General features: G+C 60.5%; 1 protein-coding gene across 1 annotated transcript in view; it reads right to left on the bottom strand.

Moving 5' to 3' along the window:
• Positions 1-19,228, bottom strand: part of SPEG (striated muscle enriched protein kinase) — a 107,872-nt gene extending 88,644 nt beyond the window's left edge. Inside the window, exon 1 of the mRNA XM_039495073.1 lies at positions 18,681-19,228. Coding sequence (XP_039351007.1) covers positions 18,681-19,101 — 421 coding nt within the window. The 5' untranslated portion in view covers positions 19,102-19,228. The remainder of the gene's footprint in view (positions 1-18,680) is intronic.
• Positions 19,229-25,449: the final 6,221 nt, after the last annotated feature.

Here is a 25,449-nt window from a genome sequence, read left to right as displayed (position 1 = left end):
GTGACGTGGAAGAAAACAAAAGCTCATCATTGGACAAAGTTTGCAGCAGACACAGATATTGGAGGCGCTTTCGGGAAGAGGACGGGTCACTGATACAGCGCGACCTGGATCACTGCTAACAATGTGTGTTTTAATCCAGCTAAGTGTCAAGGTCCAGCTCCAGGAACAAAGCACGTCGGGCAGACGCCCCTGCCCTGGGAAGCCGCGACTCTGACAAGGATGTGGGGGGGGGTCATGCTGGATAATCAGCTGATTGGGGGCGCCCAGTGTGGCGCTGCGGCCAGAAGGGCTAATGCGATGCGGCCTGCCTGAGCAGGGGGATCCTGAGCAGGAGCAGGGAGGTTATCTGGCTCTGTGCTTGGCACTGGTGCGACGCTGCTGGAATCCGGTGCCCAGAGTTCAAGGAGGCAGTTGATAAACAGGGGAGGGGGCAGAGCAGAGCCAGGACAGGGAACTCTTTGGGTCTATCATGAGTTAGCTGAACCAGAGACGGGTCGGGGTGACATGATCACGCCTAGAACAAGCCGCATGGGGACCAAACATTTCCTGGGCTCCTCACTCTGGCACAGGAGGGTCTAACACGACCCAAGGAGGGAACTGGACATTTGTCACAGGGAGGTGAGGAATCACTGGAACCGTTTACCCGGGTCGTGCTGGATTCTCCATCCCTGACCATTTGAACCTCAAGCCGGGATGTTTCTCTGCCGGCTCCGCTCTAGGAATGGGGTGGGGGGGCAGGTCTCTGGCCGTGCTCTGCAGGGTCAGACCAGATGCTCCTGCCGGTCCCTGCTGGCCTTGGCATGTAGGAGTCCGTGACTCTGGGCGTCCCCTCCCTGGTCACTGCCAGCGCTGGCTCTGGCTGGGAGCCCAAGCTCCAGGCCGGGGGAAGATGGATGAGCAGATTAACGGCACCGTCAACGGATCATTCTGGCTCCATTTGAAAATGAAAACGCAATCGAGTGCCATTAACAGGCGCTTTCCTGGCTGCCCTGGGGCTGGCCGGCCCCTCCCCCTTGGGGACAGGAAACACGGAGCAAGCCCAGCCCTGGCCCAGCCCCACAGCATCTCTGCCCCCCGCCCCCCAACCCTGGTCACAAAAAGCCCTGGGAGATGCCAGGGCCCTGCTTTGGCAGTAGCTGGGGTGGCCACAGGCAGGAGCAGCGTGTGCCAGCAGCCCCCACAGGAAACGGGAAACCCGCGGAAAGCCTCCTCCGGCCTTCTGGGGAGGGGGGCCAGGCCAGGGCTCTGGGGGTGGGCAGGGCAGGGGCCAGGGGCCAGGCCCAGGGGCAGGGCAGGGCCCAGGGGCAGGGCAGGGGCAGGGGCCAGGCCCAGGGGCAGGGCAGGGCCCAGGAGCAGGGGCAGGGGCCAGGGGCAGGGCAGGGCAGGGGCAGGAGCAGGAGCAGGGCAGGGGCAGGGGCAGGGGCCAGGCCCAGGGGCAGGAGCAGGAGCAGGGCAGGGGCAGGGCAGGGCCCGGGAGCAGGGGCAGGGGCCAGGGGCCGGGGCAGGCCAGGGACAGGAGCAGGAGCAGGAGCAGGGCAGGGGCAGGGGCAGGGCAGGACCCAGGCCCAGGGGCAGGGGCCAGGCCCAGGGGCAGGGCAGGGGCAGGAGCAGGGCAGGGCAGGGCAGGGGCAGGGCAGGGGCCAGGCCCAGGCCCAGGGGCAGGGGCAGGGGCAGAGCAGGGGCAGGGGGCAGGGCCGGGGCAGGAGCAGGGCAGGGGCAAGAGCAGGGCAGGGGCAGGGGCAGGGGCAGGGGCAGGGGCAGGACAGGACCCAGGCCCAGGGGCAGGGCAGGGGCCAGGCCCAGGGGCAGGGGCAGGGCAGGGGCAGGGCCAGGCCCAGGGGCAGGGCAGGGGCAGGAGCAGGGCAGGGGCCGGGCAGGGGCAGGGGCCAGGCCCAGGGGCAGGAGCAGGGGCCGGGCAGGACCCAGGTGCTCGGGACGCCGCTCCCGGCTCCGTCACTCGGGTAACCCCGGGCCAGACCCGCCCCGCGCCGTGCCTCAGTTTCCCCTGCCGTGCCAGAGGGCTGGCGCTCGCAGGGCGGGGGCAGGGCTGGTGGGGTCTGGGCAGCCCGGCCCGGGGGGACCCGCCCGGGGACCTGGCCCCACCGGCCCGAGCCGCGGCGCCGCGGGAGGCCCCGGGACCGATCCCCGCGCTGCGCCCGGCCCGGCCCCGCGCAGCACCCTGGACAGCGGCCCGGCCGCGGCCTCACCTGGACCCGCTTCTTCCCCAGCGCCGCTTCATGGCCCGGCCCGGCCCGGCCCGGCCTGGCTCGGCTCCCACCGCGCACCGAGCCACCGCCGAGCCTGCGCAGGCAGCCGCGGGGGCTGCCTCCGCCCCCACCGACAGACGGGGGCAGGGGAGGGGACAGGCGGGGAGGGGCGGAGAGGCGGGGGAGGAGAGCAGGCAGGAGGGGAGGGGAGACGAGGAGGCAGGAGTAGGGCGGCGGGGAGGGGAGCAGTAAGGGGACAGGTGAGGAGGGGAGCAGGCAGGCGGGGAGGGGGAGGGACAGGTGGGGGAGGAGCTGGCAGGTTCTGGGAGGGGACAGGCGGGGAGGGGCGGGGAGGCAGGGGGAGGGGACAGGTCGGGGGGGAGTCAGGGAGGGGCCAGGCGGGGGAGGTGAGGCAGCGGAGGCAGGAGTAGGGCGGCGGGGAGAGGGGACAGGCGGGGGAGGGGGGCTGCACGATGGGACAGGTGGGGGAGGGGAGGCAGGGAGGGGACAGGCGGGGGAGGGGGCAGGGGAGGCAGGAGTAGGGAGGCAGGGGGAGGCGGGGGCAGGGCTCTCCCCACTCCCTGAAGCCGATGGCAGGAGCTCCCAGCTCAGAGCAGGGGGCCGGGCTGGGGGCCCGGGGAGCTCAGGGCTGTGGGGGGCCCGTTCCCTTACCCCTGCTCACTGCACCTGTCCTGGAAGCGCTGGGCCGGGGATCTCTGCCCATCCCGCTGACCAGTCCTGTCTCGCTGCTCCCTAGTGCCTGGCCCCGGGGCTGCGTCTCGGCTCCCACGGGGAGCTCTATGGGGCAGGGCCTGGCTCTGGCTCTGCATCTGTCCAGCCCCTGGCACCTTGGGGCCTGCCCCACGACTGGGGCTCCCAGAAGGGACCGTAACACACACCGTGAATCACAGCCACACCCCGCTGTCCTCACAGCCCACGCGCCCCCCAGAACAGTCACGGACCCCCAGCCCCACCGAGACAATCCTCGGAAGAGCACGCCGCCCTGTGCCCCACTCACACAGAGACCCCCCCACCCACAGGGAGACACCTCCATCCTCGCCCCTCAGCCCCGGGATCAGCACAGCTCCACGCCCTAGTCTGATAACCGCCTGCCCTGGACACAGCACCCTGCCCCCCTTGCCCCCCGGTGCCGTTCTGTGCCTGCCCGCGCCTGGCACACTGCGGATGGCACCACGACAGACAGACAATAGCGATCAAATTCCATCCACCACAATGCCCTGACTGCCCGGCACATGCCACCCGCCCAGCCCCACCAGAGCGTCCCCCTCAGGACCCCAGAGGCAGTACACAGACGCCCCGCACTGGCGACGTCCCCCCACCGACTCACACCCACAGCCATCCAAGCCCGGGCCGGTCACGTGCCACACGACAGCAGCCGGCAGGCAGGGCACTAGGCAGCGCCCGCAGGGATCAGGCCCCGGAGCCCGTTGCTGCCCCACGTGACACGGAGCGAGCAGGACTCCTGGGTTCTGTTCCCTGGGCTGCCAGACTCGCCGGGCCCCTCTGTGCAATCGGGCAGTGACTGACCCTCAGCCAGGGGGTCCTGGGTGTCGTTGGCAGGAGCCAGGGCCAGCCCCAAGCGACATCTAGGGCTCCTGTTCCATATGCACCATGCCGGCTCCAGCCCCGCGAGCTCTGGGCCCCGGCCCCGTTCATGGCAGCGAGCAGCCCCACCCAGAGTCAGCAGCCTGGAACACACCCGCCCTACGTAGCCAGCTCCCAGGCTCCGGCTCGGGGGGCTGCCTGCCTGGGGCACCGAGGTTTCTGTCCTGCCCGGGAGGCTTGGCCCTGCAGTGAAGCCCGTGAACCGCGCTGCAACGTCCCTGCTGCCAGGACCTCCCGCCCACCTCGAGAGGGTGAGGAGCGCCGGGGGGCAGCCTTTATTCCACCTTGGTCCCACGGCCCACCAGGGACGTCGGCTGGCGGCTCCTTCACGGAGCCGTGAGCACGGGCGTGTACCTGGCGCAGTTCACACCCGTGCCCGTGCGGCGTGAGGGAGAACCTGGCGCACGCCTATCTCGAATGCGCCAGGTTGCAGCCCCTATTCCGGCTCCTCCAGAACCTCTTGTTGCGGTTCTGGCTGCACCTGTTCCTTCGTGCACACCCCATCCGGGCCCCACAAAGTCATAAGAACATAAGAACATAAGAAAGGCCGTACCGGGTAAGACCAAAGGTCCATCTAGACCAGTATCTGTCTACCGACAGTGGCCAATGCCAGGTGCCCCTGAGGGAGTGAACCTAACAGGCAATGATCAAGTGATCTCTCTCCTGCCATCCATCTCCATCCTCTGACGAACAGAGGCTAGGGACACCATTCTTACCCATCCTGGCTAATAGCCATTTATGGACTTAGCCACCATGAATTTATCCAGTCCCCTTTTAAACATTGTTATAGTCCAGCCTTCACAACCTCCTCAGGTAGAAGAACTTCCTTTTATTTGTTTTAAACCTGCTGCCTATTAATTTCATTTGGTGACCCTAGTTCTTGTATTATGGGAATAAGTAAATAACTTTTCCTTATCCACTTTCTCAACATCACTCATGATTTTATATATTTCCAAACTGAAGAGTCCTAGCCTCTTTAATCTTTCCTCCCTAATCATTTTAGTTGCTCTTTTCTGAACTTTTCTAGTGCTAGAATATCGAGACCACATCTGTACACAGTATTCGAGATGTGGGCGTACCATGGATTTATATAAGGGCAATAATATATTCTCAGTCTTATTCTCTATCCCCTTTTTAATTATTCCTAACATCCTGTTTGGATGTCCTGGTCAACTTTCTCCTGGCCCTGGCCAAATGCTCCGTCTACTCCCAGGAGGAGGTGCTGGACGAGGGGGGCTCTACGGCTGTGGGGCCTGTTTCCGTTCCTCCCTCGTCTCATGCATCCGGGCTGAGTTCCGCTGGGCAGCGGCCGCTGGCTCCCTCGACGCGTTCGAGGAGCAGTGGGTGCTGTCCGGGGTCCTCTGCTCGGTGTCCCCACCCGGTACCCTCGTTTGGAGCCTCTGACCTCCACCTCAGGCCCTGCTTTTCTCATTTGTTGGCCCCCGTAATCACTTGGTCCCTGGGTCCCGTGGTCGGTGCTCGGCCCAGCCTGGGCTTGGCACGGACGGCTCGAGCGGACGTGTCAGAGACGGGGAATCGCGAACCGTTACCAACTGGGCTTTGGGGTCATCCTCGGGGGCAGCATGGGCCCAGGAGACTCACGTCTCCTCCCCCGCATGGCCAGGCCAAGCCCGTGGCCCACGTCTGGGCTGGAGCAGCAGCTGCTCCCGGTGCACTGCAGACGTGAGTGCTGCTGCCAGAGAGCCCGGCAGCCTGCACGGCTCTGCCGAGGCCTTGGGGGAGCCAGCGAGCCGGACGTGCCGGCGTGGGAAGGGACGGGGAAACCCGTCCCTTCTCCGCCCGGCCCCAGCCCTGAGCGCTCGGGCCCGTGGGGAGAGGCGAAGGTGCCCGGCCTGCAGCCCGAGTGCTATATTTACCCGCCTGCGGGCCGGGCTCTCGGTCTCTCCCGGCATGTAACACAAGAGCCTGCTGCCCCGTTAGAATCCGAGGGGCTGGCACATTCCACGGCAAAAATAAATCCCAAGCAGCGCAGCAGGGAGCGGGGCAGGGGCGGCGGTGACTGACTGGACAGCTGCAGGGAGCACACATCACAAGCAGGCCGGGCTGGCCGGCCCCGGCACGCGAAGCCCCCCGTGCAGCCAGCACTAGTCCCGCAGGCCCAGCGCTGCCCCCTGCCTGAGCCAGGGCTGACAGGGCCGCCGGGGAGCCCCCATCCTCCGAGCCAGGGCCTGCCACGGAGCCGCTGCACTAGGACGGAGCATTGTGGGCCAGGCCGAGCAGAGCCCCACAGCAAGGGGCCAAGCGCTCCCACCCCCCTCACGCCCTGCTGCTCTCTAGCTCTTCCGTAGCCTCCCAGCCTCAGCCGGCCCATCACACAGGCCCCCAACAAGCCCCCCACTGTCTCGGCCCTAGGAGGAGCCCCCGGGGCGGCCAAGCGGCAGAGAAGCCAGACGGGTTAAGGCCACGTCCTCATCCCAGGGCAGAACAGCCTCTCTCTGGAGGGTGCCTGGGGATACCAGGCAGATGTACAGAGAGGGATAATGTAGAACTGATAAATGAAATTGTTTTTAATTGTTCACTTTATTAATGTAACTTCTGGTCACCAGTCACTACACTTGTCTATATTGTACCTTCTGTTCACTGTTTGCCACCGTGTAATTCAAACCCCATTTTAAAACGCTCACTCCATTTTGCAAAAGCTTCCTCCAACCTTCAGTTTTGCAAACCCTGCTGTAATCTTATTAGTTTAGTTTAGATGTGTGACTGAGGCATGTATGGATGATGGAATCAACCTCCAGCCCCAGCCTGTCCTGATGAAATAGAGTTCAAACCCCACCGGCTGAAGCTGCAGACAAGAGCCCTAACAAAGTAAGCAGAGGCCACCCTAAAAAGAAAAGGTGCAATAGAAGGAAGATCAAAGCCAGGTCCCAGGCTGAAAGTCAGGCCTGCAACTGACGGGTGATCAATCACCAAACCCAGAGGCAGCAGGACACAGCAAGACCTAGAGACTCTGGATTCAGACTGAAGCCTACAAAAAGGATGGGTCAGATGGGAGACTTTGAGGAGAGTAACATTCTGCTGCCAACATGGAAGGGCATCGGTGCCTGCCCAACAGAGACCCAGCTCGTCCTTGTGCCCGGCTTTCCTGGCCAGTTACCGCCACAAGCTACGAAGCCAAGCTGCAAACTCAAGCCATGAACTCAAGCTATGTCCAGGAGTGGTAACTATGCAGCAGCTGCAGAACGTGTGTGCGCATGTGTGTGGGTGGGTGTGTGGGGAGGGCGGGGGGGGGTAGGTATTAGGTATAATGTGTGTGTATAAGGATTAAGGTATCAGTTATTGGTCACAAATCACACTGTTATCATAATAAATGTGGCCTCTTTGTCTTGCCCCCTGAAAAGATCCTGTGTAGTTTTGTCTGTACAACAGTGGGGCTGGTGGCACTGAGAGGTTTTGGGGGGAGGGCCAGGACGGAGTCTCCTGTGGGTAATTCACTGCCTGAGCAGGTAAGAGGGAAGGTTCCCTCCTGGATCAGTAACTGGTAAAAGACATTGCATGACTTGCATCCGACGCAGTGGGGATTCACCCACGAAAGCTCATGCTCCAAAACATCTGTTAGTCTATAAGGTGCCACAGGACTCTGCTGCTTTTACAGATCCAGACTAACACGGCTCCTCTCTGATACTTGGTAAATGACAGGAAACGGGCAGGAATAACTGGCCAGTTTTCAGAATGGAGAGAGGGAAATCGTGGTGCCCCCAGGGGTCTGTACTGGGCCCAGTCCTATTCCACATAGTCATAAACGATCTGGAAATGGTTAAACAGGGAGGTGGCGACATTTGCAGATGATACAAAACTACTCAAGATAGTTAAGTCCCAGGCAGACTGGGAAGAGCTACAAAAGGATCTCACAGAACTGGGTGACTGGGCAACAAAATGGCAGATGAAATTCACTGTTGATAAATGCAAATAATGCACATTGGAAAACATCATCCCAACTACACATATACAATGATGGGTCTAAATTAGCTGTTACCACTCAAGAAAGATCTTGGAGTCAGTGTGGAGAGTTCTCTGAAAACATCCACTCAATGTGCAGCAGCAGCCAAAAGAGCTAATAGCATGTTAGGAACCATTAGAAAAGGGAGAGATAAGACAGAAAATATCATGTTGCCTCTCTATAAATCCATGGTACATCCACACCCTGAACACTGCGTGCAGATGTGGTCGCCCCATCGCAAAAAAGATCTATTGGAATTGGAAAAAGTTCAGAAAAGGGCAACAAAAACAATTAGGAGTATGGAACAGCTGACGTATGAGGAGAGATTGATAAGACTGGGACTGTTCAGCTTGGAAAAGAGACGACTAAGGGGGGATATGATAGAGGTCTATAAAAGCATGACTGGTGTGGAGACAGTAACTAGGGACGTGTTATTTCCTCCTTCTCATAACACAAGAACTCGGGGTCACCAAATGAAATTAAGAGGCAGCAGGTTTAAAACAAACCAAAGGAAGTTCTTCTTCACACAACACACAGTCAACCTGTGGAACTCCCTGCCAGAGGATGCCAAGACTATAACAGGGCTCAACAAAGAACTAGAGAAGTTCCTGGAGGACAGGTCCATCAATGGCCATTAGCCAGGCTGGGCAGGGATGGGGTCACTACCTCTGTGTGCCAGAAGCTGGGAATGGGCGACAGGGGATGGGTCACTTGCTGATTCCCTGTTCTGTTCATTCCCTCTGGGGCACCTGGCAGTGGCCGCTGTCGGCAGACAGGACACTGGGCTGGATGGACCCTTGGTCTGACCCACTCTGATGTTATGTTCTTATCCCTGCACCGCCCCGGAACCCACTACCAGGAATTGCTGCCAGCCTGCCCATTGCTGGGCACACGGAGAGGGGGAGATGAGACTAACACCGGGTCACCCTGCTCCAAAGGCAGCACCTTGGCAGGTGGTAAGAAGTGTGGCCGGCTGCAGTGCATGACTTGTGGAACTCACTGCTGCAGGATAGCACTGAGGTAAACCCCAGGCAGAGCAGGCCAGGTCCTGGCTGGCAGAGCCCCGCCCCACTGAGTGCCAGGGGCAGGTCAGAAAGCCCTGGAGCCCGTCCTGGGAAGGCCAGGGTTACCCAGCAGGGCCAGGAAGCAGCGGGAGCCTGCTAGCCTCCCTGGGGCCTTTCTACAGAAGAAGTGGCCGCGCGGCTGGGCCCACGGGCTGGGCTGGGTTCTGGGCAGGGCTGCAGCTGAGCTTTGCTGGGGAAGGGGGCAGCTCCCCCGGGCTGAGGGCAGGCTGGCCCAGGGCATTGCGAAGGGCAGAGCGGGAGGAGGCTGCCTGGCCTCGGAGGCCTGAGACGGCTCCGGAGAGCGGGCCGGGCTGGAGACCCCCCCCTCCAGCCCTGCATCCCAACGGGAGGGGCCCAGAGGCCCGTGGGGCAGTTCTGGGATAACCTATCCCAGGATCCACCCCCGCCCAGCTGCTCCCACCACAGCGTGCGCGGTGACACCAGCCGGGCGCGGAGCGACAAGGGCCGTCGGGGCTCGTGCTGCAGGGCCTGGCCGAGCCGGCCCCCAGTGGGGAGGTGCGTTGGGGGGTTACAGGAGCTCTGGTGTCAGCCAGGAGAGCAGAGACCAGGAGCCCTGGGGACATGGGCCTGGAGAGCTGCTGGCGTCTGCAGGGAGGGGAAGTATCAGACAGAGGCCAGGCAGCAGGAGGGACTCGCTGCCCACGGGGCTGAAATCCACGTTCCAGGCGTGGCCATGGGGGGCTGCGTCTCCGCTGACTGGGCGCAGTGACTGGACCCGCCCCGGCTGCCCCACCTGCGAGAGGAGCAGGAGAAGTACCCGCCCGAGCCGGGCGCTGGGTGACAGCCAGCCAGGCACGGCACCCGGCCGGGAGCCTCGCTGGATTCCCGCCGCAAGCTGCCGTGGTGCCTGCGAGAGGGAGGCTCTCTGGGAGCGTAGCAAGAGCTGGGCAACAGCCCCTCATTGGTGATAGCCGCGTGCGCAAGGAGTCTTGCTCTGTGCACCAATATGGAGGTGACGTGTGGTGGGCGTGGGGCCGAGGAGTTCGGGGTGTGGGAGGGGGCTCAGTGCTGGTGCAGAGTGTTGGGGTGTGGAGGGTGAGGGCTCTGGCTGGGGGTGCAGGCTCTGGGGTGGGGCTGGGGAGGAGGGGTTTGGGGAGCAGGAGGGGGCTCAGTGCTGGTGCAGAGTGTTGGGGTGAGGGCTCTGGCTGGCGGTGCAGGCTCTGGGGTGGGGCAGGGGAGGAGGGGTTTGGGGAGCAGGAGGGGGCTCAGTGCTGGTGCAGAGAGTTGGGGTGAGGATCTGGCTGGGGTGCAGGCTCTGGGGTGGGGCTGGGGATGAGGGTTTGGGGTGCAGCAGGGGGCTCAGTGCTGGTGCAGAGTGTTGGGGTGAGGGCTCTGGCTGGGGGTGCAGGCGGTGGGGTGGGGCGGGGGATGAGGGTTTGGGGTGCAGGAGGGGGCTCAGTGCTGGTGCAGAGTGTTGGGGTGAGGGCTCTGGCTGGGGTGCAGGCTCTGGGGTGGGGCTGGGGATGAGGAGTTTGGGGAGCAGGCTGCCCCCGGTGCTGGGGCCAGAGGACTCCCCCCCAGCCCTCTCTTGCCGGCAGCAGGAGCTCTGGGGCCAGAGGAGCGGCCCCCACTGCATGCCCCAACTTGCTCCCTGCCCACCCCCTACCTCTCTCCTCTCCAGGCCCCTGTGGCCACGCGGCCCTTTGTAGCCGGCTGTGCAGCTGCGCAGCCTAGAGGGAACCGAGGGCCCCGGACAGCAGGCCAAGGCGAGTGCATGGGACACCCATCATGCCCCAGCCCAGCCAGGACACCCGAGCTGGGTCCAGCTCCAGGCAGCAAAGCCGAGGGGGCACAAGTGACGGCTGCTAATGCGGGGCTGGGCCGGCCGGGGAAGGGCAGGACTAACCAGGAATCAGCGGGGGGATTGGGCGAAGCTTCTGAGCTGGCTTTTGTAGGTGACAAATCTGAGGAGCTGCAACAGATTGAAGTGTCACTAGAGGAGGTTTTGGAATTAATTGATAAACTTAACAGAGACAAGTCACCGGGACCAGATGGCATTGACCCAAGAGTTCGAAAGAACTCAAATGTGACATTATAGAACTATTAACTAGGGTTTGTAACCTGTCCTTTAAATCGGCTTCGGTACCCAATGACTGGAAGTTAGCTAATGTAACGCCAATATTTAAAAGGGGTCTAGAGGTGATCCCGGCAATTACAGACCGGTAAGTCTAACATTGGTACCAGGCAAATTAGTCGAAACAATAGTTAAGAATAAAATTGTCAGACACATAGAAAAACATAAACTGTTGAGCAATAGTCAACATGGTTTCTGTAAAGGGAAATCGTGTCTTACTAATCTATTAGAGTTCTTTTAAGGGGTCAACAAACATGTGGACAAGGGGGATCTGGTGGACATAGTGTACTTAGATTTCCAGAAAGCCTTTGACAAGGTCCCTCACCAAAGGCTCTTACGTAAATTAAGCTGTCATGGGATAAAAGGGAAGGTCCTTTCATGGATTGAGAACTGGTTAAAGGACAGGGAACAAAGGGTAGGAATTAATGGTAAATTCTCAGAATGGAGAGGGGTAACTAGTGGTGTTCCCCAAGGGTCAGTCCTAGGACCAATCCTATTCAACTTTTTCATAAATGATCTGGAGAAAGGGGTAAACAGTGAGGTGGCAAAGTTTGCAGATGATACTAAACTGCTCAAGATAGTTAAGACCAAAGCAGATTGTGAAGAACTTCAAAAAGATCTCACAAAACTAAGTGATTGGGCAACAAAATGGCAAATGAAATTTAATGTGGATAAATGTAAAGTAATGCACATTGGAAAAAATAACCCCAACTATACATACAATATGATGGGGGCTAATTTAGCTACAATGAGTCAGGAAAAATATCTTGGAGTTATCGTGGATAGTTCTCTGAAGATGTCCACGCAGTGTGCAGAGGCGGTCAAAAAAGCAAACCGGATGTTAGGAATCATTAAGAAGGGGATAGAGAGTAAGACAGAGAATATCTTATTGCCCTTATATAAATCCATGGTACGCCCACATCTCGAATACTGTGTACAGATGTGGTCTCCTGTGATGTGCTGAGTGTGATCTAATCTCTCACTGGAAGGTGACAGGGCCAGAAAGGGTTAATTACCCCCAGACCCACCTGCCCCAGGGCCGAGCTTCAGAGCCTGGTTAGGAAGATCTGTCAATGACCAGAGCTGGGACATGCAGCCGCCTTGGTAGCGGGAGCAGGGGAGGGGTTTGCTCAGGGCTTGGGATGGCAGCAAACAAGGCTTGTCTAGCGCTAGAGCTTCGAGTCAAAGATCAAAACAGGAATATTAACAGTTAGGAAGATGCTTGAGGGAAATAGTGTTATTGTCTGTGTGTCTCTTTGCAGGTTGTGGTGACCTGTATCTGAGCTGTTAATGGATAAATGACCCTGTGCTAATTGCCAGGATGTCTGGGAGAAGGAGAGTTGAGCCGATTGTTTTCTCAGGCTAAAGGCGGCTGGAAATGTATAAGAACCTGGGACATGATCCTGCTTCATCTCAGATCTGCTTTGGGTTTCAAGAGGGGGAAACCTTAAGCCCCAAGGATTGAGATCCCCAGTCACTGACTGGAGCCACCCTGAATATGGACCTTGGACTGTAACCTCTGGACTATTTCTAAAAGGACTTTTGGCAACTACAAGCTCATCTCTGCTGTGTCTGAACCTCAAGAATTGAATTTGAGTCTGTCTGTAGATTAATCTTTTAACCAACACTCTCTCGCTTTTCTTTTCTAATAAATTTTAGCTTCGTTAATAAGAACTGGCTGTAGCGTGTGTTTGGGGTAAGATCTAAGTTATAATTGGACCTGGGTGTGTGGCTGATCCTTTGGGGTTGGAAGAACCTTTTCTTTATATGATGAGAGAAGATTTTCAGGAATCATCAGCATCCCTGACAGGTGTGTCTGGCCGGAGGCCTGGGGCTGGCACTTGAAGGGAGCTGCGGGGTTTGGATTCTGCGGAACCAGGGAGGTGCTACAGAAGCTGTTCTGTGCTGGTTGGTAAATCGAAGTATTGGAAGATCCACCAGCGTCTGGGGTTTGTCTGCCCCGGTCTGTTTGCAGCTCACCCTGATTGAGTGACCTCAGCTGGCTCCCCTGGGCAGCGCCGTCACATCTCCAGAAAGCTAGACTGGCGCTAGAAAAAGTTCAGAAAAGGGCAACTAAAATGATGAGGGGTTTGGACCGGGTCCCATATGAGATGAGACTTTTCAGCTTGGCCCCCGGCGGCTGCCGCTCACTGAGCAGGACCTGCCAGCCTGGCCCACGCATCCCACAGCGAGAGCCACGAGCTCTGCCCTGGAGCTGGGCACGTCGACACCCACCCTCCCCTTCCCCTGTTCAGGCAGCCCCCCAGTCAGTCCAGGGGTCCCAGCCTCCTGCCTGCCACTTCGGTCTCATTCAGCCCAGCCAGGGAGCGCGTCGACGGCCCCGGGCTCCGCGAGGGCGGAACTCCCAGCTGGGAGGGCGGGACGCTGGCGGTGCCCAGGTGTGAGCGGTGCCCACGGCACAGGGCCGGCAGAATCAGGCTCCCCGCTGCCCCAGGCCAGAGCCAGCCCAGTCAGACACACGCCGGCAGGGGCACGTCTCCCGACATCTCCCCTCGGCTGCCACTCACGCGGTGAATCTCCACCTCCGTCAGCTGGGGGCCCGCAGATGAAAGCGGGGGCGGGGGGGGCGAGAGGAACCCCCAACCCAGCACCAGCCCCCTCCAGCTCTTCCAGTAAACAGCCCTGGCATCGGCCTGGCCCCTGAGCCCTTCCCCCCCCCACTGCCTCCACTCACTCTGGCTACCGCAGCTCCCTTCTCCGCAGCCTCCTGCCCTCCCAGCACAGGCAGGGCACGGTGCTGCCGCCTTCTCATGCCCATTGCACCGAGCAGCACCACGTGCCACCAGCCCCTGCGCCTCTCAGGAGCTCGGTGCCCGAGCCCTCCATGGATTCCGCCAGCCCCCGCCCCGCCTGCTGCCCCCACCTGCGCAGACCCCCCCATGCTCCACGCAGCCCCAGGGCCCCCTTCTGAAGCAGCCGCCTGCTGTAACGTTGCCAACCCGGGAGTCTCAGGAGCTAAAGCTCAATCTTGAATTAACGGTTACGGCCCGTGCTGAAAGCTCCAGGATGTCCGGCCAGGATTGGCACCTCAGCTGCAGGGACGGCTTTTCGCTCCGGGCTGCCGGGCGCCCGGCAGGCCCGGTTCTCAGGGAGAGCGGCCAGGCAGGACGACTTTCAAAGCTGGCGTCAGGGAGGGCATCCCGGCTGCTCCACTCCTCAGAGACGTGGCTCCGAAGGGCCACCGCAGCGGGTCACCGGCTCACAATCCTGAGCGAAGGCAACTGCACCAGGCCAGCGGGAACCGGTGTCAGGGGGCACCAGGCCAGCATCACCCGGAGCCGCGCGGGTGAGGGGGGAGCCAGGCGCACACAGCACCACAGGGAGAGCCGTCTGCCCCCATGCAAGGTGCCCCCACCCACGACAGACACAGCGCACAGTAACAAGCCCTTGGGGCCACGCACGGTCCCCCCTGCTTCCGCCACACTGCAGGCCCGGTCCCCCCACGCCACAGGGCCCTCCACGGCCCCCACAAACTTGCCCCACACTGCACGCTTGGTCCCCACACGACACAGGCCCCCCCCACACTGCACGCATGGTCCCCACACGACACAGGGCCCCCACACACTTCCCCCACACTGCAGGCCTGGTCCCCCCACACCACAGGGCCCTCCACGGCCCCCCACAAACTTGCCCCACACTGCACGCTTGGTCCCCACACGACACAGCCCCCCCCCACTGCACGCATGGTCCCCACACGACACAGGGCCCCACACGGCCCCCCCACACTACCCCCCCACTGCACGTATGGTCCCCCCACGACACAGAGCCCCACACGGCCCCCCTACACTACCCCCCACTGCACGTATGGTCCCCACACGACACAGAGCCCCACACGGCCCCACACTACCCCCACTGCACGTATGGTCCCCACACGACACAGAGCCCCACACAGCCCCCACACTACCCCCACTGCACGTATGGTCCCCACACGACACAGAGCCCCACACAGCCCCCACACTACCCCCACTGCACATATGGTCCCCACACGACACAGAGCCCCACACGGCCCCCCCCACTACCCCCACACTGCACGTATGGTCCCCACACGACACAGAGCCCCACACGGCCCCCCCACACTACCCCCCACTGCACGTATGGTCCCCACATGACACAGAGCCCCACACAGCCCCCCCACACTACCCCCACACTGCACGTATGGTCCCCCCACGACACACTTCCCCCACACTGCAGACACAGTTGCCCCATGACACAGGGCCACCCACGGATCCTCCAGCTTCCCCCACACTGCAGGCCCGGTCCCCATGACACAGGGCCCCCCATGGACCCCCACTTCTTCCCCCACACTGCAGGCACAGGCCCCCCACGCCACAGGGCCACACACGGTCCCTCCACACTGCAGGCACTTGCATCTGAAGAAGTGGGTATTCACCCACGAAAGCTCATGCTGCAAAACGTCTGTTAGTCTATAAGGTGCCACAGGATTCTTTGCTGCTTCTACAGAACCAGACTAACACGGCTACCCCTCTGATACTGCAGGCATAGTCACCCCACAACACAGGGCCCCCCATGGCCCCCCACCTCCCACGACACAGTGCAAGCCATGGTCCCCTGCAGTCCACCCCACAGTCCCCCCAGTATAACACGCCCTCCCGTCAGCCTCCCCAAGGCAGTACAGCCATCCCCTCCCCCACCAGATCCAGAACAACTGGGGCTCTACCAAAGTCACAGTCCATGTTGGTCAATTACTTGGCCACAGGATTTTAAAAAGCGTAAATTTCATGATTTCAGCCATTTAAATCTGAAATGTCACCATGGAACTGTGGGGTCCTGACCCAAAAAGCTGGGGGGGGGGCACAAGGTTATTGTAGGGGGGGTTGCAAAACTTCCACCCTTGCGTCTGTGCTGCTACTGGTGGTGGCGCTGCCGTCAGAGCTGGGCAGCCGGCGAGCGGTGGCGGCTGGCCAGGATCCCAGCCCGTAGGCAGAGCCGCTGCCAGCAGCAGCGCAGACGTGAGGCTGGCACAGGATGGGGTATTGCCACCCTCACGTCTGTGCTGCGGCGGGCAGGGCGCCGCCTTCAGCACTGGGTGCCTGGCCAGCCGCCTCCGCTCTCCGGCTGCTCAGCCCTGACGTCCGCGTGGCAATACCGCAACCCCCCTACAATAACCCTGCGCCCCGCCCCCCACCGGCAGCTCCCTTCTGGGTCAGGCCCCCAGTCTGAGACACGCTGGTCTCCCCCGAAATCGGTGCAGTCCAGGGTAGAAGCGCACAAAGGACCCGATCTCACAGGGGGAGACCAGATTTCATGTGACGCGTTTTTCATGGCTGTGAACTAGGTAGGGCCCTAAGAATAACCCTGCAGCATGCGGTGCCCCCCATCCTGCCAGCGCCAGGCATGCTCCCGCCTGCCCCCCAGCGTACCCCTCTCCAGTACCGCCCTGCCCCAGGTGGGCACCCCTCACCTCTCGGGGCGCAGCAGGCCTGCGGGGGCTCTCTGCCAGGGTGCTGTGTCCCTCCCGCAGGCCGACCCTCGCCGGGCGGCTGAGCTAGGACCCTGCCCCGTTGCCCATCCCCTGAGGCCAGGCACTGCCGGCAGGGACACCCCAGGCTGGCCCCCCTCGGGCTCCTGCCCAGCAGGCCAGGCCCAGCGCCGCCTCGCTAAGCCCCACAGGGAGCCGCCAGGGAGGGGCAGCACTGCCAGGGCCTGTGCCACCCTGGGAGCCAAATCCCCTGCGGTCCCCAGGCAGTGGGCACAGCTATTCCCCACATGCAGTCAGGGACCCTGTGGGGAGGGGCTGGGAGCCTGGGACAGGGACATGGGGGCGTGAGGCAGCGCTGGGGCTGGGGGGCCTGGACCCTCCCCAATCCTGCCCCCTCACGTTGACATGGTGCCAGCAGTGGGGTCAGCGAGGCAGAAGCTGCCCCCACCTGGCTCCACAGCAGCCCCCATTGCTGGAGGAGTCACCGGGGGGGCACGACCCCTAACCCTGCCATGCCCCATTGGCTCCCCAGGCTCCCAGCTGCTCTGCGGGGCGGCACGGCCCCAGTCCTGCTCCTCCCCCCGGCTGCAGACCCGACAGGCTGGCCAAAGCCCAGGTGCCGGGCCAGGTCCGGCGCTGGGAAGGGGGCTGCGCCGGGCAGTGCCAGGCCCCCCTGTGCTGGACTGGCCCTTCCCCGGAGGTACACCAGGGGCCCGCCGGGATCCCCGAGCCAGGCAGGCGGCAGGCCAGGGCCCTTCTCAGCCAGCCGCACCCCCTGCGAGCCCCAGACCGCCAGGGGCTGGCTGCCCCGGGATCGCAGCACACAGCGCCAAGCAGCCCCCCAGCTGCCCGCTTCCCTGACACCCAGGGGTGGCCGGTGCCATGTGCCCCCTGGGAACACTGGGCACTGCGAGCAGCTGAGCACTGGGCACCGCCCACTGCAGGGTGCCCCTCCCCCACCGTAACTGACCACTGGGCACCGCCCACTGCAGGGTGCCCCTCCCCCACCGTAACTGACCACCGGGCACCGCCCACTGCCGGGTGCCCCTCCCCCACCGTAACTGACCACCGGGCACCGCCCACTGCAGGGTGCCCCTCCCCCTCCGTAACTGACCACCGGGCACCGCCCACTGCAGGGTGCCCCTCCCCGACCGTAACTGACCACCGGGCACCGCCCACTGCAGGGTGCCCCTCCCCCACCGTAACTGACCACCGGGCACCGCCCACTGCAGGGTGCCCCTCCCCCACCGTAACTGACCACCGGGCACCGCCCACTGCAGGGTGCCCCTCCCCCACCGTAACTGACCACCGGGCACCGCCCACTGCAGGGTGCCCCTCCCCCACCGTAACTGACCACCGGGCACCGCCCACTGCCGGGGTGCCCTCCCCCACCGTAACTGACCACCGGGCACCGCCCACTGCAGGGTGCCCCTCCCCCACCGTAACTGACCACTGGGCACCGCCCACTGCAGGGTGCCCCTCCCCCACTGTCCCTGACCAATGGGCTTGGCCCATGCTGGCTCTGGCCAATGGGCTCTGCTGTCTGGCACTTGTCTCAGCCCCCCTGAGGGTGTTACCCCCCCCATGGCACCCGGCTCTGGTAGCCCAGGGTCGGGGGGGCACCATGAGGTGCAGCGACCTGGCTGGGACTCAGCTCAGGGCTTGGTGCACAGGCCTTGGCCAGCAGCGGGGGCTCGTATTCCAGCTGCTCTAACTGGGCAGCTCCATGTGGGGCTCAGCTGGCCCCACCCCCTCGCCGTGCCAGCTGGAAGGTGCATTGGGGCTGCGGTGTCTGGCTGGCACCGCCGTGCCACTGGCTTCCCCAGTAACCGCTGCACCGCGCTCGCTCTCCTGCCCCAGCGCTCGGCTTTCCAGCTCCCTGCACCGGCCCCCAGGTCCCCCTCCCCCCAGCTCTCCCAGTCTCTCACCACAGTCGGCCCGCAGGGCTTCACCACGCCAGCGCCCCCGTCTCCAGCCCCATAGGGCCACATTCACCAGTATGACAACAGGCCTCAGCCCTGCCCCGGGGCACCTGCTCCATCCCCACACGTCAGCTGCTCAGAGCTCTCCCGGGGCATCGCCTGCCGCGTGTGGTGCAAATTCACATGGCAAAGCTCGGCTCCGGCAGTTCCACTTGGATACCCAGTGTGGCCGTGCGGCTGGTAAGAGGTGTTGTGTCCCACCCCAGAGGCAGCTGCATCGGGCAGGGTCCCCTGTGTACACACACGCTCACCCTCTGGCCTCAGACCCTGCTCCCCCACCTTACCTTCCATATCGAGGATGGCCAGCACGGCGCTCGTCATGGCCTCGCCCTGCTCGTTCTGGGCCACGCAGGTGTAGACGCCGGCGTCCTCCAGCTTGCTGTCCCGGATCCACAGGGTACCATACTCCTCTCCCCGCGGGGGGATTTCTGCCTCGTTTTTGTACCAGCGCAGGTGGGGCGGGGGGCTCCCAACCACAGCCACTCGCAGCCGAATGTCGCAGCCGGTGCCAATGGCCGCGTTCTTCAGCTTCCGCACAAAGACCGGGGCTGCTGGGCGAGCTGCCCCCGCTTCGGGCACCGCCGTGACCTTGGCACGCTTCGGGGGGATGCCGGGACTTGGAGGGGCCACTCCGGGCCTCCCCAGTGTGCGCGCCAGCCCCCCGGCCTCCTCCCCAGATTTGCTTGGCGCCTGGGCTCGGTGCATGGCTCGTGGCCGCTGAATTCAACCCTCACGGGGTTTCCCGTTGCAGCCCTGCACCCTGCCGAGCCTGTCCCCAGGGCCCTGGACTCAAGGCAGCTGCAGCTGGACCCCCGGGCAGCCCCACGATCCGTTTCTCCCTCTTGCCGCACAGCCTGGTGCCTGGAGCTGCCCCCGGCCGCCGGGCACGTGCCAGGGGGCGAGAGGAGGGAAGGCCGCTGCCCGGTGCAGGTGGCGTTCGGTTCGGTGCCTGCCCAGCCGGACGAAGCCCCGAAGGTCGCAGCTCCGGGGGTGAGTGCAGGGTTATTTTTAGGCTGGGTCTCAGGTTGCTGCCTGCACAGTGGAGCCAGACGTGCAGAGGGGGCCCACGCCGCACGCCAAGCCGGGAGCTGCACCGTGCTGAGATCGACCCCCAGCTCCGCTCCGTGACCCAGCACCTGCTCCTCGCCTACCTGGGGCGCGGCTCCCTGCAGCCCCCGACCCCTGCTGCAGGCTCCCTCTGGCCTCAGACCTTGGGGTCCCCCCCCAGGTCCGTGGAGCCCGGCAGAACCGAGCTCTTCTGCCCCCTCTCCTGAAGAGCAGCTGCCTTCTGATGTGTCACATTCCTTGGCTGCCTCCCCCACTCAGAGCCGAGTGCGCGGACCCGCACAGCTCAGCTCCACTTGCAAAGATAGCCGGGGGCTCGGGCCTTTCCATATTAGCCGCAAGGCCGAGAGGGAGCCACTGCGGCCCAGCCCCCTGGCCGGCTCCGAGAGGCAGCTGCAGCCCTGTCACGGAGCCGCGGGAGACATGTGAGGGGAACAGACAGTGCGAGCGCCCGGCTGGGGAACACGAGTGCCAGGCCAGGCTGCTGGCCCTGCTATGCCGACCCTCACACCCCCAACACCTACTGCACGGGCGGGGCTACCTGGGGGGTGGGGGCCCATTTCCCCCAAAATCAGCCAGTTTCCCTGGCCGGGGGCAGCGACCCCACAGCCTTGCCAACCACAAGAGATCACAAATCCTGAGTCACACCCCAGGAAGCCTGAGATTAGCCCCAAAGTCCAGAGTTTTCAAAAACACCTTCAAATGATCTGCTTAGTCGGGCTTGGCTTTTTCATTCCCCTCGATGGCTAGGCCAGCGCGTGCGAGCATTTCACGTTGGAAAGTGAACGGTTAACACGCTCACAGGTGCAGGCCCAGTCAGCGACAGTACGAGGGCTGGGAATTACAGCTGGAAATTAGCACCCACACTCCGCAGCTCCTCTCGAGCCTCCGCTCTTCCAATTAGCTTTCAACAGTCGTGCGAGCTGCAAAGCTCTGTCCGTGTAAGACTGTGGGGAGAGCCCCAGCACCTCGCTACCTGCTGCAAACACCCTCCCCAAGCAGCTTTTATGGAAATAGGTCTTGTCAAACAAACCCGATTTCACTCTTCAATGAGCTTACAAGCCTGCCTGATAAAAGGTAACTGCACAGACGTAATGGACTTTGACTTCTGTAAGGCATTCGGCTTGGTACGGCGTGACATTTTGATTAAAAAGCTAGAACACTATAAAATTAACATGGCCCACAGTAAATGGATTAAGCGCTGGCTAACGCATAGGTCTCCAAATGTAATTATAAATGGAATATCATCACTCGACATGTCTGCCTCTCGGGGGGTCCCACCGCGATGGGCTCTGGGCCCTGTGCTATTTAACATTTTTAGCAGTGCCCTGGAAGAAAACCCAAAGTCATCACTGAGGAAGTTTGCAGCAGACACGGCACTCGGGGGCAGGTAAAGAATAGGGCCAGGGAGACCTGGCTGGCTTGGGAAGGCAGGCACATGTCGAGCTCTGCGTCTAGGGGCAGAGCTGCCGGCTGGGCGTACGGGGCGGGGGACTCTCGCCTGGGAAGCAGGGACTGAAAAAGAGTTTGAGGTCATGGTGGAGAATCAGCTGAATATGAGCTCCCAGTGCGGTCCTGGGCTGCATAAACAGGAATCTCAAGTAGGAGCCGAGAGGTTCTTTTACCCCCGTCCTTGGCACTGGTGTGACGCTGCTGGAACCCTGGGGCCGGTTCTGGGGCCCACAGGTCAGGAAGGAGGTTGATCAACTGAAGCGGGTTCAGACAGAGAAGATGGATTAAAGGATTAGAAAACGATGAAAGGTTCGAAAACCTGCCTCTAGCTAGACACAAGAACCCAGTGGATTTAGTTTAACAGAGACGGTTAAGGGGTGACAAGGTCGCAGTCTGTAAGGACCCGTATGTCGGGAATCTTCAATCCCGCAGCGGAAGGTCGAACATGAGCCCAGGGCTGGAAGTTGAAGCCACACAAATTCCGCCTGGAACTAAGTGCACATTTTTTGCACGCGCGCGCGAGAGAGAGAGAGAGAACCCCACAGCTAGGACACTGCGTTTGCCTTCCGGAGCTCAGGCACGGTGACCAGTGCAGTCTCTGGGAGAAGCCTTTTCTTTCCTTTCTTTGTATGAGATAAGAGATGTGTTCCTGTGATCAGTGTAATGAATATTCAAGAATTATAGATTATTCAATGTCACGGCGTGTGGGGAGTCAGAAGGTTTATTAGCCGACAGGAGCACAGTCCCAAGCAGGGCTTGCAGGCAGGGCCGGCTTTATGACCCAGGGGCCCGACTGGAATACTCGGCGGTGGTCCGGGGCTTCGGCTGCACTTCGGCGGCGGGGGGTCTGTTCCGGGTCTTCCGTGGCACCGAAGGACCCCCCCACCGCCGAAATGCCGCCGAAGACCCCCGGAGCAGGGCCCCCTTAGGTGTGGGCACTGGGCCCTCTTCAGTGCAGAGCCCGATTCCGGGGAATCGGCGTAAAGCCGGCCCTGCTTGTAGGTACAGACAACAGGACCCCCTCTGTCAGGTCCATCTTGGGGGGTAGGGAGCTTAGACTCCGGCCCTGGGGCTCCCTCAGTTTCCCCAGCCAGCTCCAAACTGAACCCCCCCTCCAGCCATCTCACCCAGCCTCCCCCCGGTTCCTCCCCCAGCCTTTGTCCAGTTTCCCGGCAAAGGTGTCACCTGGCCCCACCCCACCTCCTGAGCTCAGGTTACAGGCTCAGGTCCCGTCCCTCAAGTGAAGTCACCCCCTGCTCTCCCCTCCCCCATGCAGACAGCCCCAGTAAAACTCCCACGGGACAGTCCCAGGTCTGTCTGCCCCTCCCTGCTCCGTCACATTCAAAGATTCAGAAATATGGAAGTATCAGTCTCAGCCTGAACGTGCTGTGTGACAACGACTGCTCCTTGAACTGCAGCTTACGTCTTCTTGGATAATAGCCTCTGAATTCTTGCACAAAGCCGACCCGGCTCAGTTCTGAAGTCAAACCACTTACATATGAGAGGAGAATCCGGTTTCTCTTGCTTTCCTGGCTCATGCTCATCGTGATACAGTTATTTTCAAAGGAGAAAAGGAATTCTCCCAAGCTGCACTGATGCTCCAAACCACAAGCCCAGTATAAACATTTCCAAAAACACGGGAAAGCCTCCGTCACTGCTTGGCATCACCCACAACTTCTTCAAATTCTCTGAATTTCTCTTATCAGGGGTTTAAATCCAGCCATTTGAACTTCCCCTTCTCGAGCTCTAATCCGAGCGAGTCCCTCAAAGCTGCAGCGAGCCGGGTCCCAGGACGCCCGGGAGCCGGTGGGGCGGATTGCCGATCACTCACTCATTCATGCCCGTCACCCCAACCGGGGTATGGGCCGCCAACCCCAGATCTCCAGAGTCCTCTGTCCTGGGCCATTCGCTCTAGCTGGTTCCAGGTATAGCCCATTTTTTTGCTATCAACCTGAAGGTCGCGTCGCCAGGTATTTCTTGGACGGCCTCTTTTCCGCTTGCCTTGGGGGTTCCACTGCAGTGCCTGTCTGGTGATGTTGGTTGGCTGCTTGCGTAGTGTATGTCCTATCCAGCCCCACCTTCTCCTTCTGATTTCTTCCTCTGCTGGGAGTTGATGGGTCCTCTCCAAGAGGTGGATGTTACTGATGGTGTCTGGCCAGCGGATCTGGAGAATCCTTCTGAGGCAGCTATTAATGAAGGTCTGGATCTTCCTGGTGGTTGTTTTGGTTGTCCTCCAGGTTTCAGCTCCATACAGTAGGACTTCGACTCCCTCAGGGAACTGATGGGCAAGGTCCCCTGGGAGAATAACATGACGGGGAAAGGAGTCGAGGAAAGCTGGCTGTATTTCAAAGAAACCTTATTGAGGTTGCAGGAACAAACCATCCCGATGTGTAGGAAGAGAAGTAAATATGGCAGGCGACCAGCTTGGCTTAACAGTTAAATCCTTGCTCGTCTTAAACACAAAAGAACAGCTTACAAGAAGTGGAAGATTGGACAAATAACCAGGGAGGAGTATAAAAGTATTGTTCAGGCATGCAGGAGTGAAATCAGGAAGGCCAAATCACACTTGGAGTTGCAGCTAGCCGGAGATGTTAGGAGTAACAAGAAGGGTTTCTTTAGGTATGTTAGCAACAGGAAGAAAGTCAAGGAAAGTGTGGGCCCCTTGCCGAATGAGGGAGGGAACCTAGTGACAGAGGATGTGGAGAAAGCTAGTGTACTCAATGCTTTTTTTGCCTCTGTCTTCACAGACAAGGTCAGCTCCCAGACAGCTGCACTCTGCAGCACGGTATGGGGAGGAGGTGACCAGCTCTCTGTGGAGAAAGAAGTAGTTCGGGGCCATTTAGGAAAGCTGGATGAGCACAAGTCCATGGGGCCGGATGCGCTGCATCCGAGGGTGCTAAAGGAGTTGGCCGATGAGATTGCAGAGCCATTGGCCATTATCTTTGAAAAATCATGGCGATCGGGGGAGGTCCCGGATGACTGGAAAAAAGCTAATGTAGTGCCCATCTTTAAAAAAGGGAAGAAGGAAGATCCAGGGAACTACAGGCCAGTCAGTCTCACCTCAGTCCCTGGAAAAATCATGGAACAGGTCCTCAAGGAATCAATCCTGAACCACTTAAAGGAGGGGAAAGTGATCAGGAACAGTCAGCATGGATTCACCAAGGGCAAGTCATGCCTGACTAACCTAATTGCCTTCTATGACGAGATAACCGGCTCTGTGGATGAGGGGAAAGCAGTGGATGTACTATTTCTGGATTTTAGCAAAGCTTTTGATACAGTCTCCCACAGTATTCTTGACGGCAAGTTAAAGAAGTATGGGCTGGATGAATGGATGGTAAGGTGGATAGAAAACTGGCTAGATGGTCGGGCTCAAAGGGTAGTGATCAATGGTTCCATGTCTAGATGGCAGCCGGTATCAAGTGGAGTGCCCCAAGGGTCGGTGCTGGGGCCGGTTTTGTTCAATATCTTCATTAACGATCTGGAGGATGGTGTGGACTGCACCCTTAGCAAGTTTGCAGATGACACTAAACTGGGAGGAGTGGTTGATACGCTGGAGGGTAGGGATAGGATACAGAGGGACCTAGACAAATTAGAGGATTGGGCCAAAAGAAATATGATGAGGTTCAACAAGGACAAGTGCAGAGTCCTGCACTTAGGACGGAAGAATCCCATGCACTGCTACAGACTAGGGACCGAATGGCTGGGTAGCAGTTCTGCAGAAAAGGACCTAGGGGTTACGGTGGACGAAAAGCTGAATATGAGTCAACAGTGTGCCCTTGTTGCCAAGAAGGCTAATGGCATTTTGGGTTGTATAAGTAGGGGCATTTCCAGCAGATCAAGGGATGTGATCATCCCCCTCTATTCAGCACTGGTGAGGCCTCATTTGGAGTACTGTGTCCAGTTTTGGGCCCCACACTACAAGAAGGATGTGGATAAATTGGAGAGAGTCCAGCGGAGGGCAACAAAAATGATTAGGGGGCTGGAGCACATGACTTATGAGGAGAGGCTGAGGGAACTGGGCTTGTTTAGTCTGCAGAAGAGAAGAGTGAGGGGGGATTTGATAGCAGACTTAACTACCTGAAAGGGGGTTCCAAAGAGGATGGAGCTCGGCTGGTCTCAGTGGTGGCAGATGACAGAACAAGGAGCAATGGTCTCAAGTTGCAGTGGGGGAGGTCTAGGTAGGATATTAGGAAAAACTTTTTAACTAGGAGGGTGGTGAAGCACTGGAATGGGTTCCCTAGGGAGGTGGTAGAATCTCCTTCCTTAGATGGTTTTAAGGTCAGGCTTGACAAAGCCCTGGCTGGGATGATTTAGTTGGGGGTTGGTCCTGCTTTGAGCAGGGGGTTGGACTAGATACCTCCTGAGGTCCCTTCCAACCCTGAGATTCTATGATTCTATGATTCTATGACTGGTTTCACGTTGGAGTTGAACAGTCGAATCTTTAGTGCCAAAGACAGCTCTCTGGAGCTCCAGATATTCTTGAGCTGTAAGAAGGCTGCTCTTGCCTTACCAATCCTTACTTTGATGTCTGCATCT

The sequence above is a fragment of the Mauremys reevesii genome, linkage group 11, assembly GCF_016161935.1.
Source record: "Mauremys reevesii isolate NIE-2019 linkage group 11, ASM1616193v1, whole genome shotgun sequence".
NCBI classification, from domain to species: domain Eukaryota; kingdom Metazoa; phylum Chordata; order Testudines; family Geoemydidae; genus Mauremys; species Mauremys reevesii.
The sequence above is the reverse complement of the archived record's forward strand: the minus strand, read 5'-3'. Positions and strand labels throughout refer to the sequence as shown.